Raw genomic sequence first — 21,022 nt, forward strand, 5'->3', positions numbered from 1 at the left:
CCAAGATAATCCAAAACGGCTAAGGATTGAATTGTTAGTAATTTGATAAATAAAACTGTTGAGAATTTCTATTCGTAACCGACCACTTCAGCACCCTTTTTCTTTCTTTCTTTTTTTAATTATATTTTTTTAGGGTAAATATGTAAATTCAAAATGATTCCCACTGAAAAATGGTAAGACTTTGGACGGAGTGAGTTATTTATTACATAATCATATTGCACCAAGTGATATATCACATTTTATTTTTTAACCCTAAAGAACTAATATTTGTCAATGAATCAAACTTCATTTACCAATCTTGTAACCCCCCTTTAATCTAAAATCTATAAATCTCCCATTAAAAAGAAAAAGAAAAAGAAAAAATAAAACAAAGGTTGAAAGGTCCACTGGGCCATCATGGGCTCTGATCCGAGGAGTCTCTAAGGCCCAACCGAAGCATGAGTGTACAGTTGACCATATCTCGTGGCTCGTGAGGGTCGAACCATCCAGACTTCTCCACGCAAATATTGTGAACCTGTGTCTCCGAGTAGATCCAATTTTATCAAAAACCAGAATTTCCCGCCACTCCAGAAGTTAGCTTCCTCCACACACACAGACTTAACAAATGGAAAAGAAAGAGAAGAAAGGAAGCAAAGCAGTGATGGAAGCTGAGAAACGAAGGCTCCTTAGAGATAGAGAACCACTCTCCGACTCTACCAACCTCACCACCACCGCTGCCAGAGCCACTCGCAAACCCAATCTCTCATCAATCTTCACAAAATCGCTTCCCGGAACCAACCCTAGCGCGAATCTCACTGATGCCAATGATTTCAGAAACCCTAGCTCCGCTTCTACGCCGTCGAGGCAGGCCAAAGCTTCGTCCGCTCACGGTAATTTCGTCGTCGTAGCTTCCTTTTTGTCTCGGTTTTGGTTCTGCATTGAATTAGGGATTCTGAAGTAGGGTTTAGTTCGTGGTTGACTCTTTGTTCTTGGAATTTAATAGCAATTTTTGGGGGAATTGTTATTGTTTTCGGACACAGTTATTGTTCGTACAAATGTTAGGAACTGCATGGGTTTGGGATTTTGGTTTAGGAGGAATTGATTTACTAGTAGTCTAAATGTTGAATTATCTAGTGGAATTTACGATTTAGGTTCATGGGGTCGTTTGGCATTGCTTGTTTAGCTTAATAGTAGGGACTTTTGCTGCTCATTACTGAGTCTGAAACGCACATTTGAAGGCTCTAGCGTACTGATACGCTTCTATTATGGACTCCTAAAATGGGTTTTTCTTTTTCCTCTTGTGCTGGGTATAGTTACGGGTGATCGTGAGGTACCCGAGCCGTGTTCAGTTTACAGTCGTAGAGAGACTGCCCATAAAAAAAAGGGTAAAGCGAAGGCAATTGCCGTGCCTTTGAGTTGCCCTCCTGCAGTAAAGACTCGAAATATTCGGTACATTGCTTACTCTTTTTCTTGCATGCATTTTTGGTATTATCAGTTATTCAATTACAGTTCATATTTAAAAATTGTAGAAGATAGAGTAAGAAAATTGATCATGAATATAGCTTTGTGAAAAGCAGTAATGAGAAAGAAATTAACTGACATTATCAGTACTATGTATTGAGGTGGCTGTGGAAGTGTTATATACTGCATGCTGGTTGATAGGGTCTAATGGGTTCTTCAGTGTTACTGAGTCGTTTGTCCCAATTGTGCAATCACTGATCAAATTATTGCACAAAATTGGCATGAACCGGTGGGAGTTGAAGGCCTGAAAGGACCATGAGTCTCCTAGATGAGTAATATGCTGATGATACTCTGTGTTTACTAGTACCAGCAGTAATATTTCTGCAAATCCTATCTTATTGTGATGCTCTAGAAAGTGAAAACTGATCACTTGTTGAAAATAAAGACTTAGAGACAGTAAAAACTCGAAGTCTTATGCATGCACACAAACTGAAATCTCATAAGTTCCGATAGATGTGATGCTTGGAACGAATTTATATGCCCAGTGCACTGCTTTTTGTTGTGTCACTACAGGAAATTTGCTCTTTAGCGACGACCCTGAGTTGTCGCTAAAGGCCCACATGTCGTCGCTGATGGTCATCAGCGACGACTATGGTCGTCGCTCCCAGTCGTTGCAAGTAATCCGTCGTTAAAGACTAAACAGAATGTCGTCGTTGATAATTATTAACAGCGACGACAAATGCCGTCGCTAATAACTATCAAAGTTTGTCGTTGAAAATGCTTGTTAAAGTCAATGTCGTCGTTGATGACGCACACATTAGCGACGACATTTGTTGTCGCTGATGACTCACACATTAGCGACGACAATTGTCGTCGCTGATGACTCCCACATCAGCGACGACATTTGTCATCGCTGATGATGCACATATTAGCAACAACATTTAGCACACATCAGTGATGACATTTGTTGTCGTTAATGACCCACCCATCAGTGTTTCTAATGATCGTTGTCGTCAACATCAAATGCTTTTCTTTTTGGCCGATTAATGTTTTAAATTGGTTGGTATAAATGATCTAAACATAACAATATGTTAAAGCTTACTTAAGAACTCTTTCTAATTAAATATGTTAAAAGGTCTGAAACAGAGTTAATTACAAGTGAAGAAGTCACAAAAATGGCCCGAGAAAACTACATAATTGTCAAGTTTTTAAGTAAGTGCCAAAGAAGGCATACATCAACAACAATGTTCCTTGCGAAATTAAACTTCATATGTAGCTAAGCAGCAAAAAAAGGATTACAAAGAAGGCTTTCCAGATGTAAGAACTGATAACTTGTACGACTCATCAATACCATATGTAACTGCACGGAGAAGAAGAACATATATTAGACAAGAAAACTCACACACAAAAAATGCACATACAAATACAACAATAGCCCAAATCAAATGATTTTCATTCTTTCACATCAACGATTTGTGTATGTATATGAACATTGCAGCACCTTCACCATGCCCGAATCCTCTTTGCAAAGTTCCAAAGTTGAGAAGTCCATATCGTATCATATCTTTGTACCTAGTTCATGTCTACCCAAAATAGCCCATATTGTGGATGTAAATGTCCACTGTCCCCAATCCCAAAGATAAAGGAAAATAACATTCCAAATCTTAATTTTGCAAGACCTCTAATACCAACATCTCCTATAAATCCAAGATTTTGGATCAACCTAATATGATTGAATTGAGCAGCAGAATTTGTGACAACATGTACAGTAAAGAACTTATCAACCAGGCAGTGAATTCAAGGCACATCATAACAATTTGAATCAATAGTGAAGAACGAGATTTATTTGAAGGGAAAAAATCTTTCCCTACATGGCACCTTAATAAAAACCAAATCAAATATCTAAAATGTGAAGACATAAAAATAGTTTATAGTGAAATATTCCAAAAACAGAGCAACATATATATAAGATGTGAGTAAATAACATGTTCATGGGTCCAAAGTTTATAAGAATTGAAGAAGGCTTCAATTCTCTGTTGTGTAATTAAAATATTTGAAAAATGCTTTGAAATGTCTATTTCTTCCACAAAATTGAAATACTTGAATGTACAAATTTGTCATTTTAATAATTCAACAAACAGCATTACATTGTATATCATAAGGGTATTATTAGAGTGTTAAACTTCACCAAGTGCAACTGTTTTCTTGTTAGATATATTAAAATATAATTTTATTTTTATTTTTTAATATTTCTCAATTGATACTTCAACATACCAAAGATCTTCAAAATCTATCCACAAGTGGAAAAATACAAATTATTATGGAAACATTTTGGGAAAATTGAAATATTGCTTAATAAATTTATATATTTCCTTAACCCAAATATAAAAATGGATATATGGACCGAGTGAAAAATCAAAAATCAAGAATATTTACCACATGATGAACTAACTAACAATAGGTGCGGAGAAAAAGAGGTTGAAAAAGAACAAGAAAGGAACAAATAAAATAGGGATAAAATATTTCTCCTCTTTTTTTAATGTAATTTTAATTATTTTGGCAGTTCAGCTCTGTTCTCTCTCTCTCACTCACTCTACTCTCCACTTTCATAAAACGATCTCCCATCAATCTAAAACCCCTATCAACCAACAAAAAAAAAAATGAACCAATAAATGAAGGCATCATATCAAGCTATGATCCCAGACATATCATACACACCAAGGTCCACTTTTAATGAAGATAAATTAAATTATCATATGTTTTACCATCACAACCCAATATCTAAGAAAACCTAACCATCACATAATGTACGACTACACGCCCTCAACGTCCCTAACAAACCAAAGTTTATAAGTGCTCCAACTTCCCAAAAGAAACATTGGAATTTTCTGCAAATTACAAATGCATTTTTTCCTCCTTTTTTCAGTGAATAAGCACAACTTTTATGACCAAACAAAAACATTACAATCAACTCTCCTGTAAAAACTGGACCACAGTTGCTACAACAGCAACTCCACAAACACCAAACTACATTTCTGCAGAAACTATGATTTGAAAAAATGGTCTTAATATATCGACCAGCAATTGTTTTTTACTTGATGAGGATAGCAACCTGCATCTTATGGGGTGCATAATAACTATCTTACCTTCTTATTCTTTTCCTTTCTCACTTGGAACCAAATTCTTTCTGATCATTAGTACAAATCTATATATATATATATATATATATATATATATATATATATATATATATATATATATAATCTTAAAATAGAAGTTAAACAAGAATTGCTTCTAGATCCTTTTCTTAATTCTTCATTTTCACACACCCTTTTAGAATTCCATGTCTAATTCGTGCTCTGTCCACCTATAATACCACGTAAATAACCAAAAATTTGATATTACATTTGAATAAAGTTTTGAATTCATATCAAAGAGTGGTGAAGATCTTCTTCAAAGTTAATCACATCGAAGTCCTCCGCACACAACAGAGCATGTTCAAGATAATTCAACTGACACTAGCAACAATTAAAGAAAACCCACGTATAATTCAATCAATTCAAGTATATCACAGTCAATGAGTAAGGCTGAAAGCATAGAATTCCCCCATTAAAGTCACAACAGAGCATTTTATAGATAATTCAACTAGCATCATCAATAATTACTCTACACCCACGACGAATTCAATCAATTCAAGTCCAATTCCAGCAATTGCTACAACAACAACTCCACAAACAGCAAACACATCGACTAAGGAAATCAACAAAATTCTAAACTGTCTAATATATAAGGGGGAAATTAGCTACTGCACTTGTTTTTCAACACATTGACCAAGGAAATTAAGACTCAACCAAAATCAAACTTCCATCCGAAAATCAATCATCCAAATTCCATCAAAGTAGTAAAGAAATCACAAAATGAGCAAAATTCTTACCCATTTTCATGTCTCTTTAAACATTCCAATCAAAATGAGCAATATTCACACCTTGTGTTCCTATAACATATAGAAAAGAAAACAAAGATGTCATTAGTAAAAAATTAGTTGCCCGGGTTCAATTAAAGCATAACGAAACATATCTATCACACAACCATTTTACCTAAAACACGTGACATTAGGAGATCAAATTGGCGCTTTGATTCTTGTCTAATTTCCTCTATTTGTTCATCTCTTTTTCTATCTTTTTCCACTAACTCATTTTGCAGTTCCTTTATTTGTTCATCTCTTTTTCTATCTTTTTCCACCAACTCATTTTGCAATTCCTCTATTTTTCTATTTGTTTCCTCCAACTCAAGGTTGAGTTGGGTGCCATATACTTGCGAAGAAAAGGATGTAGTAGGTATGACAAATTTTTCCATCCCTCTAACATGGCCAGAACGTTTCCCACCAAGAGCTTGTGTAAATATTTCATCTTCATCGACTTCTACCTCTTTGTTAGCCAACTTCTCTGGCATCAAATTCTGCAGAAGCAACCAAAATCAACTGGTTAGCCGTATAACAATGTGAGACAAAATATTAACAGAGAGCAGGAATTTCAACTACTTATGTATCGTTTTTCACACTGTGGAGTCACAAATTTCCCGTCTTTATTTGTGTGAGATATCTTATAGAAGTCAATTAGACTGGGCTCTTCTTCATCCTCTCCTGCCTACACATAATAGACATATAATTAACATATGCTCTAAACATAATCATTAAAATAATGTAATAGTATAAAATTGTTACCTCACTATGGCGATGATTAAGAAAAGATCTAGAGCCAGATGTGTGATTGGTCTTCAACTCCGATCTATTCTTCTTATTACGTGTGGACTTGTCCTGTGACAAATTTTCACTAAATTATTACAAAATTATACTCCTTTAGATTTGTTGTCAATTTAGTTTAAAAATATTTACCTTCCAGTCTTTGTTTTCAAATGACTCGCATATCTTAAGCTACATGGGCTGTGAGATAAGCTTTGGAACTTTTGTCTTCGCGATTGTTGAGTCTTTATCACCACCGAATTTAAGAAAATGACGGTGAAATCCATGACGAAGTGTTCTATAACTATTTGATAAAGCCAACTCAATAGATCCAATGTGGTTAGCCAGATTCTCGTCTAAAGTCCATTCAGCCTATATATTATAAATAACAATAGTCTTAACATTTTATATTATATGTAGTAAATAACATAACCTCAAACATTATAACTCACCAAAACACGAGCTCTTATCCGTTGCCGCTTACTTGGTGGGACATGAGTCCAAGAACTATGCCAGAGCTCGGCGTGTTCACGAACGACATGTGTCACCCTCCTACTAAAATAACTCGCATTTTTGCCTACAGGTCATCTTGCCTTGGGAGGGATTGTTATCTCAACAGGACGACCATCCTTAACAAGCTGATTGAACTTAGTGGATTTATTCGGACCTCTTTTCTTCTTGTTGGACATAACAGCTGTGAGACAAAATATGAAACATAGTTAGTATTTTTGGTGAAGTAGTTTGTTCATAGTCTATACAGTAACATAGACAAAATATGTGCACTTACAAGATGCATTGGAGGGTCCCTCAGTCATCGTCTGACATGGTGTTACATCAATTTCAAGAGGCACTTGTAATTCTAAACTTGCATTCTCAACTTCATCATTGAGATGCAATGGTGTAGAACGAGTCACGGACACACGCGATCTTCCTCGATTCATGATCTTCATTGCGTACAACTGATTCCACAATAAAAAAAATGAATAAGAAAATATGAAAATACAAACATATACAATAATTGAAAGATTGGTAACGAGACAAACAAATATGTATCCCGTATCATCTTACCATAGAATAAATATTCATTTACAATAATATTCAACACATATCATCGTCAGAGTCTGTATCAGAGTTGCAAGATAACTCCTCTTCATGAGCGGAGTCATCATTGAGGAACATGCTTTCATCATCAAGGTCTTGTTCATCATTAGAGCTTGTTTCGTGCCTCTCATTAGAGAAGCCATCATTGAGGAACATGCTTTCATCAAGGTGCACATATACTTCATCAATAGCTATTGGTTCCACATTATCTCTACGTAACGGAGTTAAGTCTACATTGTTTCCTTGTTGCACAGGTGCATTACCCTTAACAAATTCATCATCTTCTTCCTCGTCACCAATGCCTTCGTCATCTTCTTCAATCTCTCCCTCTAAAACAGTTGGAACATTGTATATGTTTCTATTGGTCACTTTTTGCACTACTTACCAATTACCACCCAATTTGGGATCTTTCAAGTAAAATACTTGTGAAGCTTGGCATGCTAGGATAAATGGGTCAGATGCATACCATGTACGAGATGTATTCACACTCGTAAAGTGCTCATCTGTTTGTATTCCCGTTCTATGCCCAACGTCCCACCAATCGCACTCAAATAGATACACGCGATTTTGATCATAACGTAACACCAAAATGTTCTTCAATTCACCATAGAATTCAATATCCTTCATGTTATGCTCACTTTGAACAACTATACCACTGTTTTGGGTACGTAGAGTTTGTCCATAGTCTTTTATATGGAATCTAACCCCATTCACAATACAACCTTTGTACATTGCAACTTGATGATCCGGTCCGGATGCAAGATCATATAATTGTTTGGACACATTTTCTGCATTAGGCCCACATATACGATGTCGAAACCGTATTTCGAACTCGGCTTCATGCTTATGTTGGATGCTCACAGTGCCTTCTCCTTCAATCTTGTCATAGTGTTCACTACATAAAGAATACATAAGTATTCCTCTATATTCTCAAGTAATAATAATTTTTAAAAAAATAATAATAATAAATCATACACTTACCGAATGTACGAAGCGATTTCGTCACAATTGTTAAGCACATACCATCGAGCCCTTGTGAGAACATTATCTTCAAGTGTTATAAATTTTGCTGCTCCTAAAGGACGAACTCGTTGAGAGAACACAGACAAGCCTTTACTCCTTCCCACTTGCCGCACATCACTATTTCGTTCTTCACGATTCAAATGATAAATATCCCTCGGCAATGGACCCTTCCGGATGTGCTCTATTTCGCACACATTTCTTATATTTACCAAGCGTTCTTTCCATTGGATACATCCAACGATATTGTACTGGTCCCGCAAGCTCAACTTCTCGTGGTAAATGAACAGCTAAATGTATCATTATATCAAAAAAAGCCGGTGGAAATATCTTTTCCAACTTGCATAAAATCACAGGAATGTCATCCTTCATTCGACTCACGACATCTAATCTCAATGTTCGTGCACATAATTCCGCAAAAAAGGAACTAAACTCAGTCACTGTTGTACGTATTTCAATCGATAAATATAGACGAATTGCAATAGGAAGTAAGCGTTGTAAGAAGACATGACAATCATAGCTTTTTATTCCCGAAATCGTACCTTATTTGACATTCACTCACCGACTAATATTAGATGCATACCCATCAGGGAACTTCACACCCTTCAACCAATCTAAGAAAGTTGTCTTCTCAGCTTTTGACAAAGTGTAATTTGCATGTGGCATTGATGTAAATGTACCATTTTGTTGTAAGTGCAAATCTTTGCGTATTCCCATCACACACAAATCCTGTCGTGCCTTCAAAGTGTCCTTTGTTTTTCCTTTAATATTCAGCAGTGTACCTAAGAGACTATCACATATGTTCTTCTCAATATGCATGACATCCAAATTGTGTCCCAGTTTCAATGTTGACCAATAAGGCAAATTAAAAAAAATACTCTTCTTCGTCCAATTCAACTCACACTCTTCACGCGTTCTCTTTTTTTTTTTGGTTTCATCTTTTCCAAACGGCAAATTTGGTACATTCTCTAGTTGTTGTAACAATTGATCTCCAGATAATTCATTAGGTGTCATTCTATGCTCCTCAGTACCGTCAAAGAGAGATTTTTTTGTGCCCCATATATGCCCCTGAGTTAAGAACCGACGATGAGCCATGTAGCATGACTTACCTCCAAACTTCAACCTTTTGGACGCTGTATCCTTGTTACATACTGGACACGCCAGGTGTCCCTTAGTCGACCACCCAGACAAATTTTCATATGCTGGAAAATCATTTATACTACATTCTTGTATGACACTCACAAATTGCACTAGTGCCCTTGTCTGCATTAAGGCAAGCATTGTTTTCATTGTACTGGAAACTTTAATGTGGTGAGCCACTTGCAAAGGTGGTTCACAAATTGCTTGAACCTGGCTATAGAGAAATATTGTCAACAAAATGGTCAAGTTTCCCATATGGAGCAACAACGTTTATTAGACTAACTAAAGCCAAGTGTGGAATTTATTTATTTATTTTTCTTTTTCTGAGAATCTTTTACTCCAACATGCCTCTTCAATTCAATATAATCATCCCACTTGTTTCTTCTAAAGCCATATTTTTAGCTTCTTGGCCCTATGCTTGTGACAATGGAGCTACTGTTGACAATAGCTTTCTTTTGTTTAAGCTTTTTGCTCCTCAGTTGGGTGGTTTCACTAGATTTCTAGTCCACAAGCGCCCGCGCGCACATATATATATATATATATATATATATATATTTGGCACACAAATTTATTGTCCTTGGACAGGTAGGGTGGCCCATGAATCAAATCTGAAGAGCCAAAATGGGTGGCTTAAATTGAACAATCTGGAAAAGCAAACAAAAAGTGGTGTTTTAAAAAATAGTATCAATCATAATCATACAAAAAGAGGGTTCCACAATTCCAACATATTATATTTCTCCTACACATTTTGTCTCATCTGCGATTCTGCAAAAGGCTTGATTAAAAATTCATTAAAGGTCAACAGTTTAGCTTATTCAAGTGTATACCCAAAAAAGCACCGACTTTCATCATAAAAAAAGAGAAGAGCAATGATAATAGAAGCAAAAATCATAAAAATCGTAATTATGAAATTACAAGCAAGGAGATTTAAGTGATATTACAAAAATCATAAAAATGGAGAAGTTTTGTACCAATAAGGCGAAAGCTGAAGAAACCCTAAGCAAAAATCCAGCGGGTATTCTGCCGTGGAGGGAGGTGGAAGCTGCTCTGTGTAACAGTAGAGAATGGGTGTTCGATCTTTTAGGGCTTCTTATCACGTTGCTCTATTATCATTATTCATCAACCGTTCAAAATGGTATCAAAGAAAGTTTGGGTAAAAATGGCAGCCAAAGTCTCTCCCGCGCCCTTCTGAAAATAATAATCGCGTCACAAATTTCATTAAAATTAATTAGCGACGACAGTGGTCGTCGCTAATAAGGATTTTAATTTTTTTCGCAAACTAATTAGCGACGACATAGTCGTCGCTAATTGAAATTCTTATTAGCGACGACAAATGTCGTCGCTAATTAGGATCGATTTTTTCTTTCATTATTTAGTGACGACACTGTTGTCGCTAATTCACATTCTTATTTGCGACGACACATGTCATCGCTAATGATCTGAGCCCCCGTCTCAATTTTTTGGCGCGGCTTTTCGCGCCTTGGAAAATAATATTATTTCGGCGTTAGCGACTACATATCAACGACGACATCTTGTCGTCGCTGTTTTCACATTTTTTTTTGTTTTTAATAGAATTACCGACGACATGAAATTGTCGTCGCTGATATTGAGCAATAGCGACGACTTTTGAGTCGTCGCTAAAGACCAACTTTCCTGTAGTGTGTATTATACTAGGGTATTCTGATTTTACTTTTCCTTGTATGTCGATATTCTATTTTCATTAGGCTTAATGTGGATGTGACTTTACCCTGTTCTTTTGTTGTCTACTATGTTCATTAACATTGCCGTGTATGTTCCTTGACTTCAAATTAGGAACATAGACAAAGATGGTGAAAAAGGTCAATCCCAGGCATGTACAGTGCCTCCTAAAAAGGTTTGTTTAAAGGCTTTGTTATTTCAAATTTCTTGTTAATGTGGGCTGGATATTCTCTCTACTTTTTTTTTTTTTACTATTATTATTATTTTTATTTTTTATCTTCAACTTTGGTCTGGTTTCTACAACATTTTTTTTTTTTTTTTTTTTTTTCAGATATGTAGTCAAGCTTGAAAACAATGTTAGATCAAGTAGATTGCCTTATTTCATACTGCAACTGATTTTTGGAGTGTATATATATATATATTTTCATCTTTTTATGTATAGACGAGATAAATCTAACTCTATGAAGGCATTTTGTTGCATCTCACTTTATCAAACAGTATTCACACTTTAGGAGCAGACTGTTTTGGTACCGAGAGGGGTTATTTTTGTCACATATAGTATCTATATAAGCGGCCATGATGTAGAGTCGTAGACAAAGATTCTTTTACAGCTGAAATTGGGCGAATATTGCATAACCATTTTAACTGTATATCAAATATTTACAGTGTTTTAACCAGTTGCATTACGCCAATGCACATGCTTTTTTGTTCTAGCATGTGCATTGTGGATTAGATTTTAATAAGATCCTACATTAGTATATAATTAGCTATACTTTCAATTGGCTTGTGATGTTTCTGCAGAAGCAGCGTCTTCTAGACATTTCAGACCATGCCTTGCCTCAAGACTTCATTAAGCAGCAGAGAGAGTACTTTGCGGAAATTGATGCCTTCAAACTGGAAGAGGAAGAGGTTGAGTCAAGTGAACAGTTAGAGTAGATGGAGGAGTGTTATGGTTCATCATTTCAGATGAGCAATAAAGGCAACCTAACCTTCTAATATTACCTGTATAGTTACAATAGGATAATTTTGACAATTCCTGGTGCAAGTACCATCTTGGTCCCAGTTATATTAGTGAAAAAAAGTTCTTGATAATCTCTTTTAGATAGTCTAGCATACATGCTGTACAATCAGGGGCGGAACCGTGGGGGGACGATTTTTTTTTTTTTTTTTTTTTTTTTTCTAATTAAAAGGGTAGGCCGGAGAGATTAATTGTGGCTATTCTACCTAAGCGTGACCATAATAGCACCTACCGAATACATAGATACATATGGTAAGATATAATTTCATAATAAATCACAAGTCATTTTTGTTAAAATTTTATTATAGTTCTTATTACTACTACTAACAAGTAAAAGAATGCGAAAAAAAAGAAAAAAAAAAAAAAAAAACAAGTAAAAGAATGCCAAATAAATTAATGAATCCAAACCCATCAAATATTTAAGTTAATTAACAACAATGAAAGCTAGCTAAAAACAAAACTTGTATAATTTTTTTACATCAAAATACAGTAAATATTTATTCAAAATCTTAATCTTATGCATTTCAAAAACACAAAAACATAAATTATTAGCAATATAAACTTAGCACAATCTATAGGATTTAATAAAAATGGTACGTTCGAGTGTGAATTGTTTCTCCTAACAAAATATCTTGAAGCTTTTAACAACAATACTATCAATACTGCTCCAAAAAAAATGCTGCAAATCTGCTCTCAACAACAATACTGCTCCAAAACAATGCTGCAAATTTGCAATAATAAAGATAAGTCGTCAAATGTTAATTTTAATATGAATTATGATCAAATCTCAATTTTGATTAATATTTAGGAACTAAGCCACACGTGATAGTATGATACAGCCCACACCCACAAAGCTAATATTAATTTTTTTTTTTTTTCTAATTCACCAAGCCACTAACACACCCACAGACCCACTTGGCCACTTTAAGTTCTATCCCACGCGCTCGACATAGGGAGTAGGCTAGTAGCAAGGAATCTCTGCATTCTGCAAGATTGCAACTTGCAATTTGCAAGTGTGCCTTTTAATGAATATATATATATATATATGTAACAATGCAATGCAACTAAGCTACAAAGGATTGAAAGACCCTTCAAGACTTCCTTCAAGAAATCGAAATGAGATGAGATGAACAGCTTGCGCATAACTCTTTGTTGAAAAATGAGATCAACAACAAGACTTCTCACTTCTCAGATGAACTGCAAGACATAGGTGACAGCTTGACAGGACACAACAAATCACGGCCCACCGGTAAGACTTTTCTAGTCTAAGAGAGATAGAGTCTGGTCCGAGAGAGAGAGAGAGTTTGAGAGAAAGAGAACTGAGAAAGTCTTCGAGTATGGTGTGAGTGAGAAAAAGTTTAAGAGAAAGAGAAAGTCTTGCTGTAGATAAACGAAATGGAGTAAAAAATTAATTTGGGATGACAAATTTCTAAATTTAAGGAGCAAATATATAAAATATAACTACTTTAATGAAAATTTCAAAAACTTTGGGGGGACATTCGTCCCCCCAATGTTATACGTAGTTCCGCCCCAGTGTACAATGGGTTCGTTTGGCAAAACTTTTTAGGGTGTGATTTTTGCTTTTTAGTTGTTATGTGACATAAAAGTCAAAGTAGTTTTAAATGTTTTGAGTTTTGAGTTGTTTGTTGATATTTTTGTTGTTTTGTTAAAAAGCAAAGAGTTATCCAAAGAAGTGTTGCCAAGCGATCTCAATATTCTTTGACTACTTGTCCGTAAACAAATGTATATTTTGTCACATCGAAATACAGTCATAGTCCAGTTGTGCTAATCATATTTTATTACAATAGGCATATGTCTCTTCAGTTGTGTCATGGTAGATTTGATGTTGTTGTTTAGCTCTGATGGGTAATAAGGAAATAGTGACAAAAAGTGATTGATGTAAAAAAATGTTTTTGATAGTGTAGCAAAAAGTGATTGATGTAAAAAAAAAGTAATAATGTTTTTTTTTTAAAAAGTGAAAAAATAAGAATGTTTAGCATGGAAAAATGAAAAAATTTTGTTTTGTAGTGATTTTTTTATTTGAATTGTAATAAAAAATTATTGATGTGATGTAAAAAGTAAGAGAATATTAAAAAAATGAAAAAGTGAGATAGTATAGAGCCAAAACCATGGAAAAACGTTTATCAAAACAAAAACAAAGCCAAGGAGATGTATGTATTCCAACTTCAACTACTTTTAGTGCTATCTCGTAAATTCGCCTCCATTCAATTGAATGACCAGTATAATTCTTCAGTATCAAGATTTGGAGATTTATAACGGGTGACGCTTGAGTCATTGGTTGCCATTCGTTACATGCACTGATGCACTTCCTATGACAGAAAGTATCAATTTGAAGGCGACAACTTACATTTGATGATGAACTCCATTGCATAAATTAGGTGTTTTATTGATAAACATAGGCATCTGCCAAGAATAAGATAGATAACACATAATTTTGGACAGAAAATGGTGCTTATTTTACATGCACTATTTTGTACCCAAATACTATCTAGCTAATTGACTTTTCTGCAATTGATTCTGACCTCTCCTTTTTTCCCTGTGAGAGGCTTGATTTTGCCCATTTTAACCATAGCCCGGGCAAAGTCCTTGAAAAATACTGTAGTGTCGGTAGAATATTTTTTAACCAGAGAATCAGCAGAAGTGCCATTATACAGCTCCTGATCTGAATGAAGAAGACCCTTTTTATTCAACAAATTCTTAAAATACTGAATATCAAAATGGGTCGAGGTTTGGACGTCAAGGGGCGCAAGATTGTTGTCATTGCCGCTTACTGGGCAATTGCACTGCAGTGACTCGGCGAAGCAGGAATCAATGCTCCTCTCATTATATATGCGTGCTCTGAATGATGTACATCTAGCCCGGCCAATGGTGTGTGCACCTGCCACCCAAGGTGAGTTGTTTTATCCGAATCAGTGCGTGGGATAATCATATTTCAGCCTTTTTTCTTTTTTTTTTTTCTTTTTTTTGCTAGTTTTCATGGCTTTCTTGACAGTTGTTCTTCTTGTCCATACAGAAACTAATAAATTACCTGAAAGAGCTACCATGTCCTTAAATGAGAGTCCCTGTACAGAGAAGCTTGAGACGAGAGCGCTTAGGTTGGAAGTCGGTGGAGGGAGAAACGTGTTGGCGGCAGTCCTGTTAGCAGTAACTGAATCTCTTCTTCCCAGCCCAACTTTCCAAGAAGGACCACCTAACTGCAAAAGAAAAAACATCCCCGGCCCTCATGATCAAATTATATCAATTTCTTAAACAAAGTTGCTAAACGAACACATGATGCTTGAATTTAATGGAACTTACATAAACAGTGGAGTCTCGAGCAGCCAGAGCAAGAATATCAGCACAGGACACCACTCCAGGGCATGCCTTCTCTAGCTTGGCTTTAATGTCATCAACTACATTGAATCCTCTAAGCGAGTTATTGTTGGGCATTGCTGTCTTCTCTCCTACAAAGCTGCCCGTATCATCCAACAGTACTGATGCGTCACAGCCCTGATGGATCATTTTATAAAATCCAACCATCCATATTCAAAGTGACCAAACATGAAGTCAAATGACCAAAATATATATATATATATATATATATATATATATATATATTAAGTGCTAGCTTGCTAGGAAAGCTATACTCACATTTACAAAGCAATCATGAAAATGCAAGCGGAGTAAAGAAGCCCCAATACGTGTTTCCTTGTTTATGGCTGCTCTAACTTCTGCCTCAACAATGGATAACGCTTTAGGGCATGTGCCCCTGTAGTATTCTGGGGAAAGCTGGCCATCAGCTTTGAGAAATGCACTAAAAGCAACGAGGACAAGCAGCACAAGTAAGTTGGAAGCCATGCTACTGTTCTACACAAAAGCATTGCCTTATAACCGCAAACTATGACAATGGCCGCTCAACCGACACGAAACCTTGGGGTACGTTTATTAATATGTTTTGGAAGCTTCCTTCTGTTTTTTTTTAAAAAAATAAAATAAAATAAAATGTTTTTATATGACATAAACGTAAAAACTCAAAAAATAAAAATACAAGCTAGTGATCACCACAAGTTGATCTAGTAGTGAAGCTCCAGTCACTACCCATGGGCCATGCTCCTATTTAAGACTACTTTGTCAGTTTTTCCCCACTTTTACTTGGCAATTTACGTTTATTTGATTTCTGCCAGCTGCCAGCGTGACGCATTCTCTAACAGTTTCCTTGTGCCATAAAGTGATAATGTCTCATTGGAGATTTCGGTTCGTTTGATAAACGATTTTGTTTTGGTTTTAGCTTGATAATGTAGTAAAAAGCGATTGATGCAAAAAAAAGTAAGAATATATATATTTTTTTTAAAAGTGAAAAAGTAAGAATGTTTGGTATAAAAAATGAAAAAATTTTATTTTGTAGTAATTTTTTTATTTGAATAATAATAATAAATAATTGATATGATATATAAAATAAAAAAATATTGAAAAAATAAAAAAGTGAGATAAATAGTGTAGAACCAAATTCATGGCAAAATAACACCACTAATTTAGTAATTAAACTTATTCTAAATCTTTATTTGAACTGTAAAAAAGCAATGCAAAATAGGGGTGATTTAGATATTTTGATTAAGTCTTGTTGCTGAATGCCGATTGGATATTGAATGAATGCATAAAAAAATCTCTCTCTCTCTCTCTCTCTCTCTCTCTATATATATATATATATATATTACTTATTTTGTGTAATTTTCATTACTTTCATCAACGTCAATGAGCACTAACGTAACATCTGCAATGCACAATTGCACATGGGACCAATCACGTATACTAGTCGCTATCTAGCCATTTCACTTTTGTCTTGATCATCAAAGTAAGACACGAAGGTCATTTTCATTTTAATGTTTAGGGTTTATTCCACACCTTTTTTAAAGGCCAGACCAAGAGAATTATTATTATTGGTCTGTGCGGGATAACAAATTAACAACAGTACTGATTTGATTTCCTTCATATGGTGCATCTCGCCCACTGATAACACATTTGACTCTTTTTTTTCTTTTTCTTTTTTTAAGAAATACATTCTAATTTCATTGAAAATAATCACGAGCATAAAGCTATTACATCGTAGGAGTACAAAGCCCTGAAAATGCAAATTATAGTCGAAGCTATAATTAAGGATACAACATCACTTAAAACCTCCGCTAACCTATGACTAGTTGTCAGTTGAAATAACAGATCTACATAAGACATCCAATGCATAGGTAGCTCAGATTCTTCCTCGACCCAAAAGTCAGGATGCAGTTCACATCCACAACTCAAAGGTTTGGACTAAAATTCACATCTACGACCTAAAAGATCTGGACCAAAGTTCAGTTCACATCCAAGCAGACAGATTGAGTGGCCAAGCCTTATTACAAAAACAAAAGCAAGAAAACCGAAATAAAACGTGGACGAACCCAAGAGACAGGGCCTTATTACAAGCAAATAACATGAATGAAATGCATACAGGGAAAAAACATGAACAAAGATAGTACGAGGAAAATAAAACAAACGGGAACAGGCACACGCAGCGTGGATGTCGATTGTGCACTTGCCGGAAACCGACACCGGAAGGGAATGATGGAAGCTCGACGCACTGGGGACGCGGAAAAAGCCCAAAACAATGGACGGAGGGTGGCGAAACCGATTGCCAGCTGGCCGGAAAACTATCGCAGCAGAGGACGTTGAAGCTCATCGCTGGAGGGGCACAAGGAAAGACCCAGCATCGGACGGTGGGCGGCAGAGCGGGCGGAGGAGATCGGCGGTGAACACAAAACAAAACTGGGGAGAGTTTGAAAGAAACCCCCAAAATAGCACCCACACCGAGTGGCACACAAGCAAGGCTACAAGAACATCACACCAAAAACACAGCAAAAAAATAGAAAGGAAATGAACAGAAAACAACCAGAGAGCCCCGCCAATGACAAAAGCGGAACAAAGAGGAATGGGTGGCAGAGAAAGGGTAGGGAGAAGGCAACCTGGGCCAGGGACATCAAGTAAACTACTAGCACCCGGTGCAAGGGCAGGCGAGGGGGAGGAGGGAGGCAACAAACGGCAATCCCTCCTCCCCTCACCATGGGGGAGGGGGCTTACCTGAGGCTGCGGCGCTAGAGAGAAAGTACACACATTTGACTTTGACGTTGTTTTTGAACAAAATTATAGAAAATATCCTTCTTGAGAGTTCATTTTAAAAAAATAATAACGGGCACAAAATTCAGCAAAGAGATGGAGCCTCTAATGTATATCTCTCTCTCTCTCACTTTGAAGGAGGACTCTCTCCTTGCTCCGCTGCACGCTTCTCGTAGTAGTGGTAGGCGGCTGCGCCAGAGAGCACCGCCAATGTCAAGGCTTGTGCGTGCATCCTACCCGAAAGAAGTGCACGCATTTTATAAGTATATTATCTCACACACAAACTCACTTTTCTTTTCTTTTTTTTTTTTCTTAGCTCAAGAAAAAGTTCAGGCCTTGAAGAGAAGAGGAAAGTTACCTTGCATGAATAAGCCTAAAGCTTGGCTTCAGGGGAGATCTTGTCCGTATTCTCAGCATGCAGTTCCTTGTCATTTTTCCTAAACTTAAGGATTCAAACTACTTTATGTTTTCATATGTCAATATACACTCTAACAGTTTCCTTTAATCATTCTCTATATTATTAAAATATTTTTTTTTTTTTTTTTACTTTTTTTTTTTTATTCTTTTAATTTATTAAACAAACTTTCTCTCTCCCTCATATTTTCTTCTTCTTTCTTCCCATAGCTATCTTCTTCTTCTTCCCTCTACTTTGAGTTTTTGGCCCTTGCTGGAAGGGAAAATTTTTCTGCCGATCCTCTTTCTGTTGGCAGAAAGCCAGTCCTTGCCGCAAAATTTTTCCATCTTCTTCTTTCTGCCGGTCCTCTGTCCTTGCTGCAAAATCAAAGGTCCCATCTCAACATTTCAGAACACCCTAAGCAAACCAAATCACCATGATAACCAAAATTTCCCTTCAAAAATCCAAGAAACCCATATTATGATTCTAATCAAAAGCCATCCCAAGCAGATCAACCATCAATCCAAAGCAAGCACTCCACGACTAGAGATCCTCCAATTGGCAACTAAACTCGACACGAACGAGCATGAGTTTGTGGCCACCACCTGAGTACTCTTCGGCGACTTCTGATTCTCATCCATGAACTTCTAGCTCATGGAATAGTAGTGCTAAAGCGTGCTTGAACAAATTAAAGAGGAAGCAAGACGTAGAAGACGAAGAAGAAGGTTTGCGTGCATAGATAACCGTGAGAGGAGAGAGAGTGTTTTTAGGATTAAATAATTTATCAGGATCGCTACTGTAAAACCCAATATAAGGAGTTGGTTTAAGGAAGCATATTAAGAGTTTCTTGGGGGATTTTTTGCGATGTTTTGGACATATTTTTTATACATAGAAAACAAACTCTCTTATAAGGAGTCTACTGATAATGCTCTAAGCCAGTGATGCTCAAATTCCTGATGCCCACAGTGCCCCTATAACACCCATTTCATTATATATTATCTACTAGCTAAAAAAAAAAATGAACATATTAATTGGGAAAGAGGATTAATACTGACCAATGCTGGTCAGCTTGTGCTCTGAAACCCAAGACTGAATTGCTTCTATCTTCTTCTTCGTTTTCTTTTTCTTTTACCAAGTTCTGAGCATACCAGTGAATAGAATGAGTGGGGTGGAAGTGATAGGCAGGGGAAGGTTGGTTTTTATTAGCGATGTTCTGTTGACAAATGTGGTTTTGTGTACGTTTGTCGTCGAGCCTTGTTTACTTGATTTTCTCTCTCTCCCTAAACCACTGGAAGTTTTAAACTAGAGGCTTCACTTATCCGGTTTTTGTTAGTGCTGCTGCATGTTTCAGACTCTTGCTCTGCTTACCTGTGCCCAATTGCTATTAGCCGTTGATTTAGATGAAATCTAGGAGCTGGACATATTCACTCTCAGACTAGACTACAGTACCTTTCAATATAATTTCTTTACAAATTGGGTCGAGTCTATAATTGATAAAATGATTAAGAGTGGACTATTGTCTAATAAGGGTGGCAATTCATATCTCTATATTAAATTTGAATTCTGTCAAAATATGGATATAAGATTATATAAGTCAACCATAATTCGACTATTTTAATTAAACGGGTTAGATCCTTCAATTTTAATATACTAATTTTTTATTTGGGTTTCAATCTTAATCATTTAATTTCATAACAGATTTACGGATCGTGTCAACAATTGTAGTCCACCACTCATTTATTTTCACCAGTTACTGTTGCCCGTTGGCCGTTGGTAATGGATTTTCCAACCTTTAGTACTGTTCAATACTTTGAAGCAATATAATACATAAAAGTTCTCTAAAGTAGTTGGAATTCGGGCATTACAGTGGGTATCCTTTTGATCTTAAGCAAAAGTTATGGAATCTGCAGATGTTCACGTGCCTGATTAAGGAGCTAGATATTATGAAATAAGAACAGAACAAAACAAAAGGAAAAAGAGCTGCAGACGAAAGCATTGAAGCCGTTGGATTACATGGATAAATGGGAAGTTTACACCATCTGAAAAGCCATTTAGAGAGCCCAACTTTCTTTAATTGGACGTTGAGATCACCTCTTCGATGTTGCTAATTGGGGAGCAGATCATATGGTTTTGTGAGAAACAGGGGGTGCTAAATGCCAATGGTAATGCTTCTCAACTGTCAAGACACATGTACCGCATCTTTAAACTTTGGAGAAATTGTAAAATTGGTCCTTCAATTTGACCATTTCACAAATAGCTGCATAAATTTTCAAAAGTGACGAAAACCTCCTTATAATGGAGAATATGCCAATCTAATAAATAG

At 36.1% G+C, this 21,022-nt stretch overlaps 2 protein-coding genes and 3 pseudogenes across 3 annotated transcripts; 1 reads left to right on the forward strand and 4 right to left on the reverse strand.

The window, feature by feature from the left end:
• The first annotated feature begins 497 nt into the window (after window positions 1-497).
• Window positions 498-12,186, forward strand: LOC132188145 (uncharacterized). Of its 2 annotated transcripts, XM_088517911.1 has the most exons (3): window positions 498-869; window positions 1,293-1,428; window positions 11,942-12,186. In XM_088517911.1, exons 1-3 carry the CDS (start codon window positions 605-607, stop codon window positions 11,955-11,957), a joined length of 417 nt encoding a protein of 138 aa, XP_088374037.1. In that variant the 5' UTR covers window positions 498-604; the 3' UTR covers window positions 11,958-12,186. The 2 variants fall into 2 exon arrangements, 1 of the variants encoding a protein (XP_088374037.1); XR_015912735.1 differs by lacking the exons at window positions 498-869; window positions 1,293-1,428 and adding an exon at window positions 11,251-11,315.
• On the reverse strand, window positions 5,391-6,412 carry LOC148585174 (uncharacterized; annotated as a pseudogene).
• On the reverse strand, window positions 7,280-9,121 carry LOC148585175 (uncharacterized; annotated as a pseudogene).
• Window positions 12,187-14,671: 2,485 nt separating the features above from the next.
• Window positions 14,672-16,031, reverse strand: LOC132187102 (peroxidase 4-like). The gene is made up of 4 exons (XM_059601277.2): window positions 15,810-16,031; window positions 15,477-15,668; window positions 15,208-15,373; window positions 14,672-15,057 (listed from the first exon to the last, which is right to left on the reverse strand). The coding sequence occupies exons 1-4, from the start codon at window positions 16,014-16,016 to the stop codon at window positions 14,672-14,674; spliced, it is 951 nt and encodes a 316-aa protein (XP_059457260.1). The 5' UTR covers window positions 16,017-16,031.
• Window positions 16,032-18,432: 2,401 nt separating this feature from the next.
• LOC148585176 (uncharacterized) lies at window positions 18,433-20,750 on the reverse strand (annotated as a pseudogene).
• Between the last annotated feature and the right edge of the window lie 272 nt (window positions 20,751-21,022).

The sequence above is a fragment of the Corylus avellana genome, chromosome 6 (genome assembly GCF_965113065.1).
Source record: "Corylus avellana chromosome 6, dhCorAvel1.hap1.2, whole genome shotgun sequence".
In the NCBI taxonomy this organism is placed as follows: domain Eukaryota; kingdom Viridiplantae; phylum Streptophyta; class Magnoliopsida; order Fagales; family Betulaceae; genus Corylus; species Corylus avellana.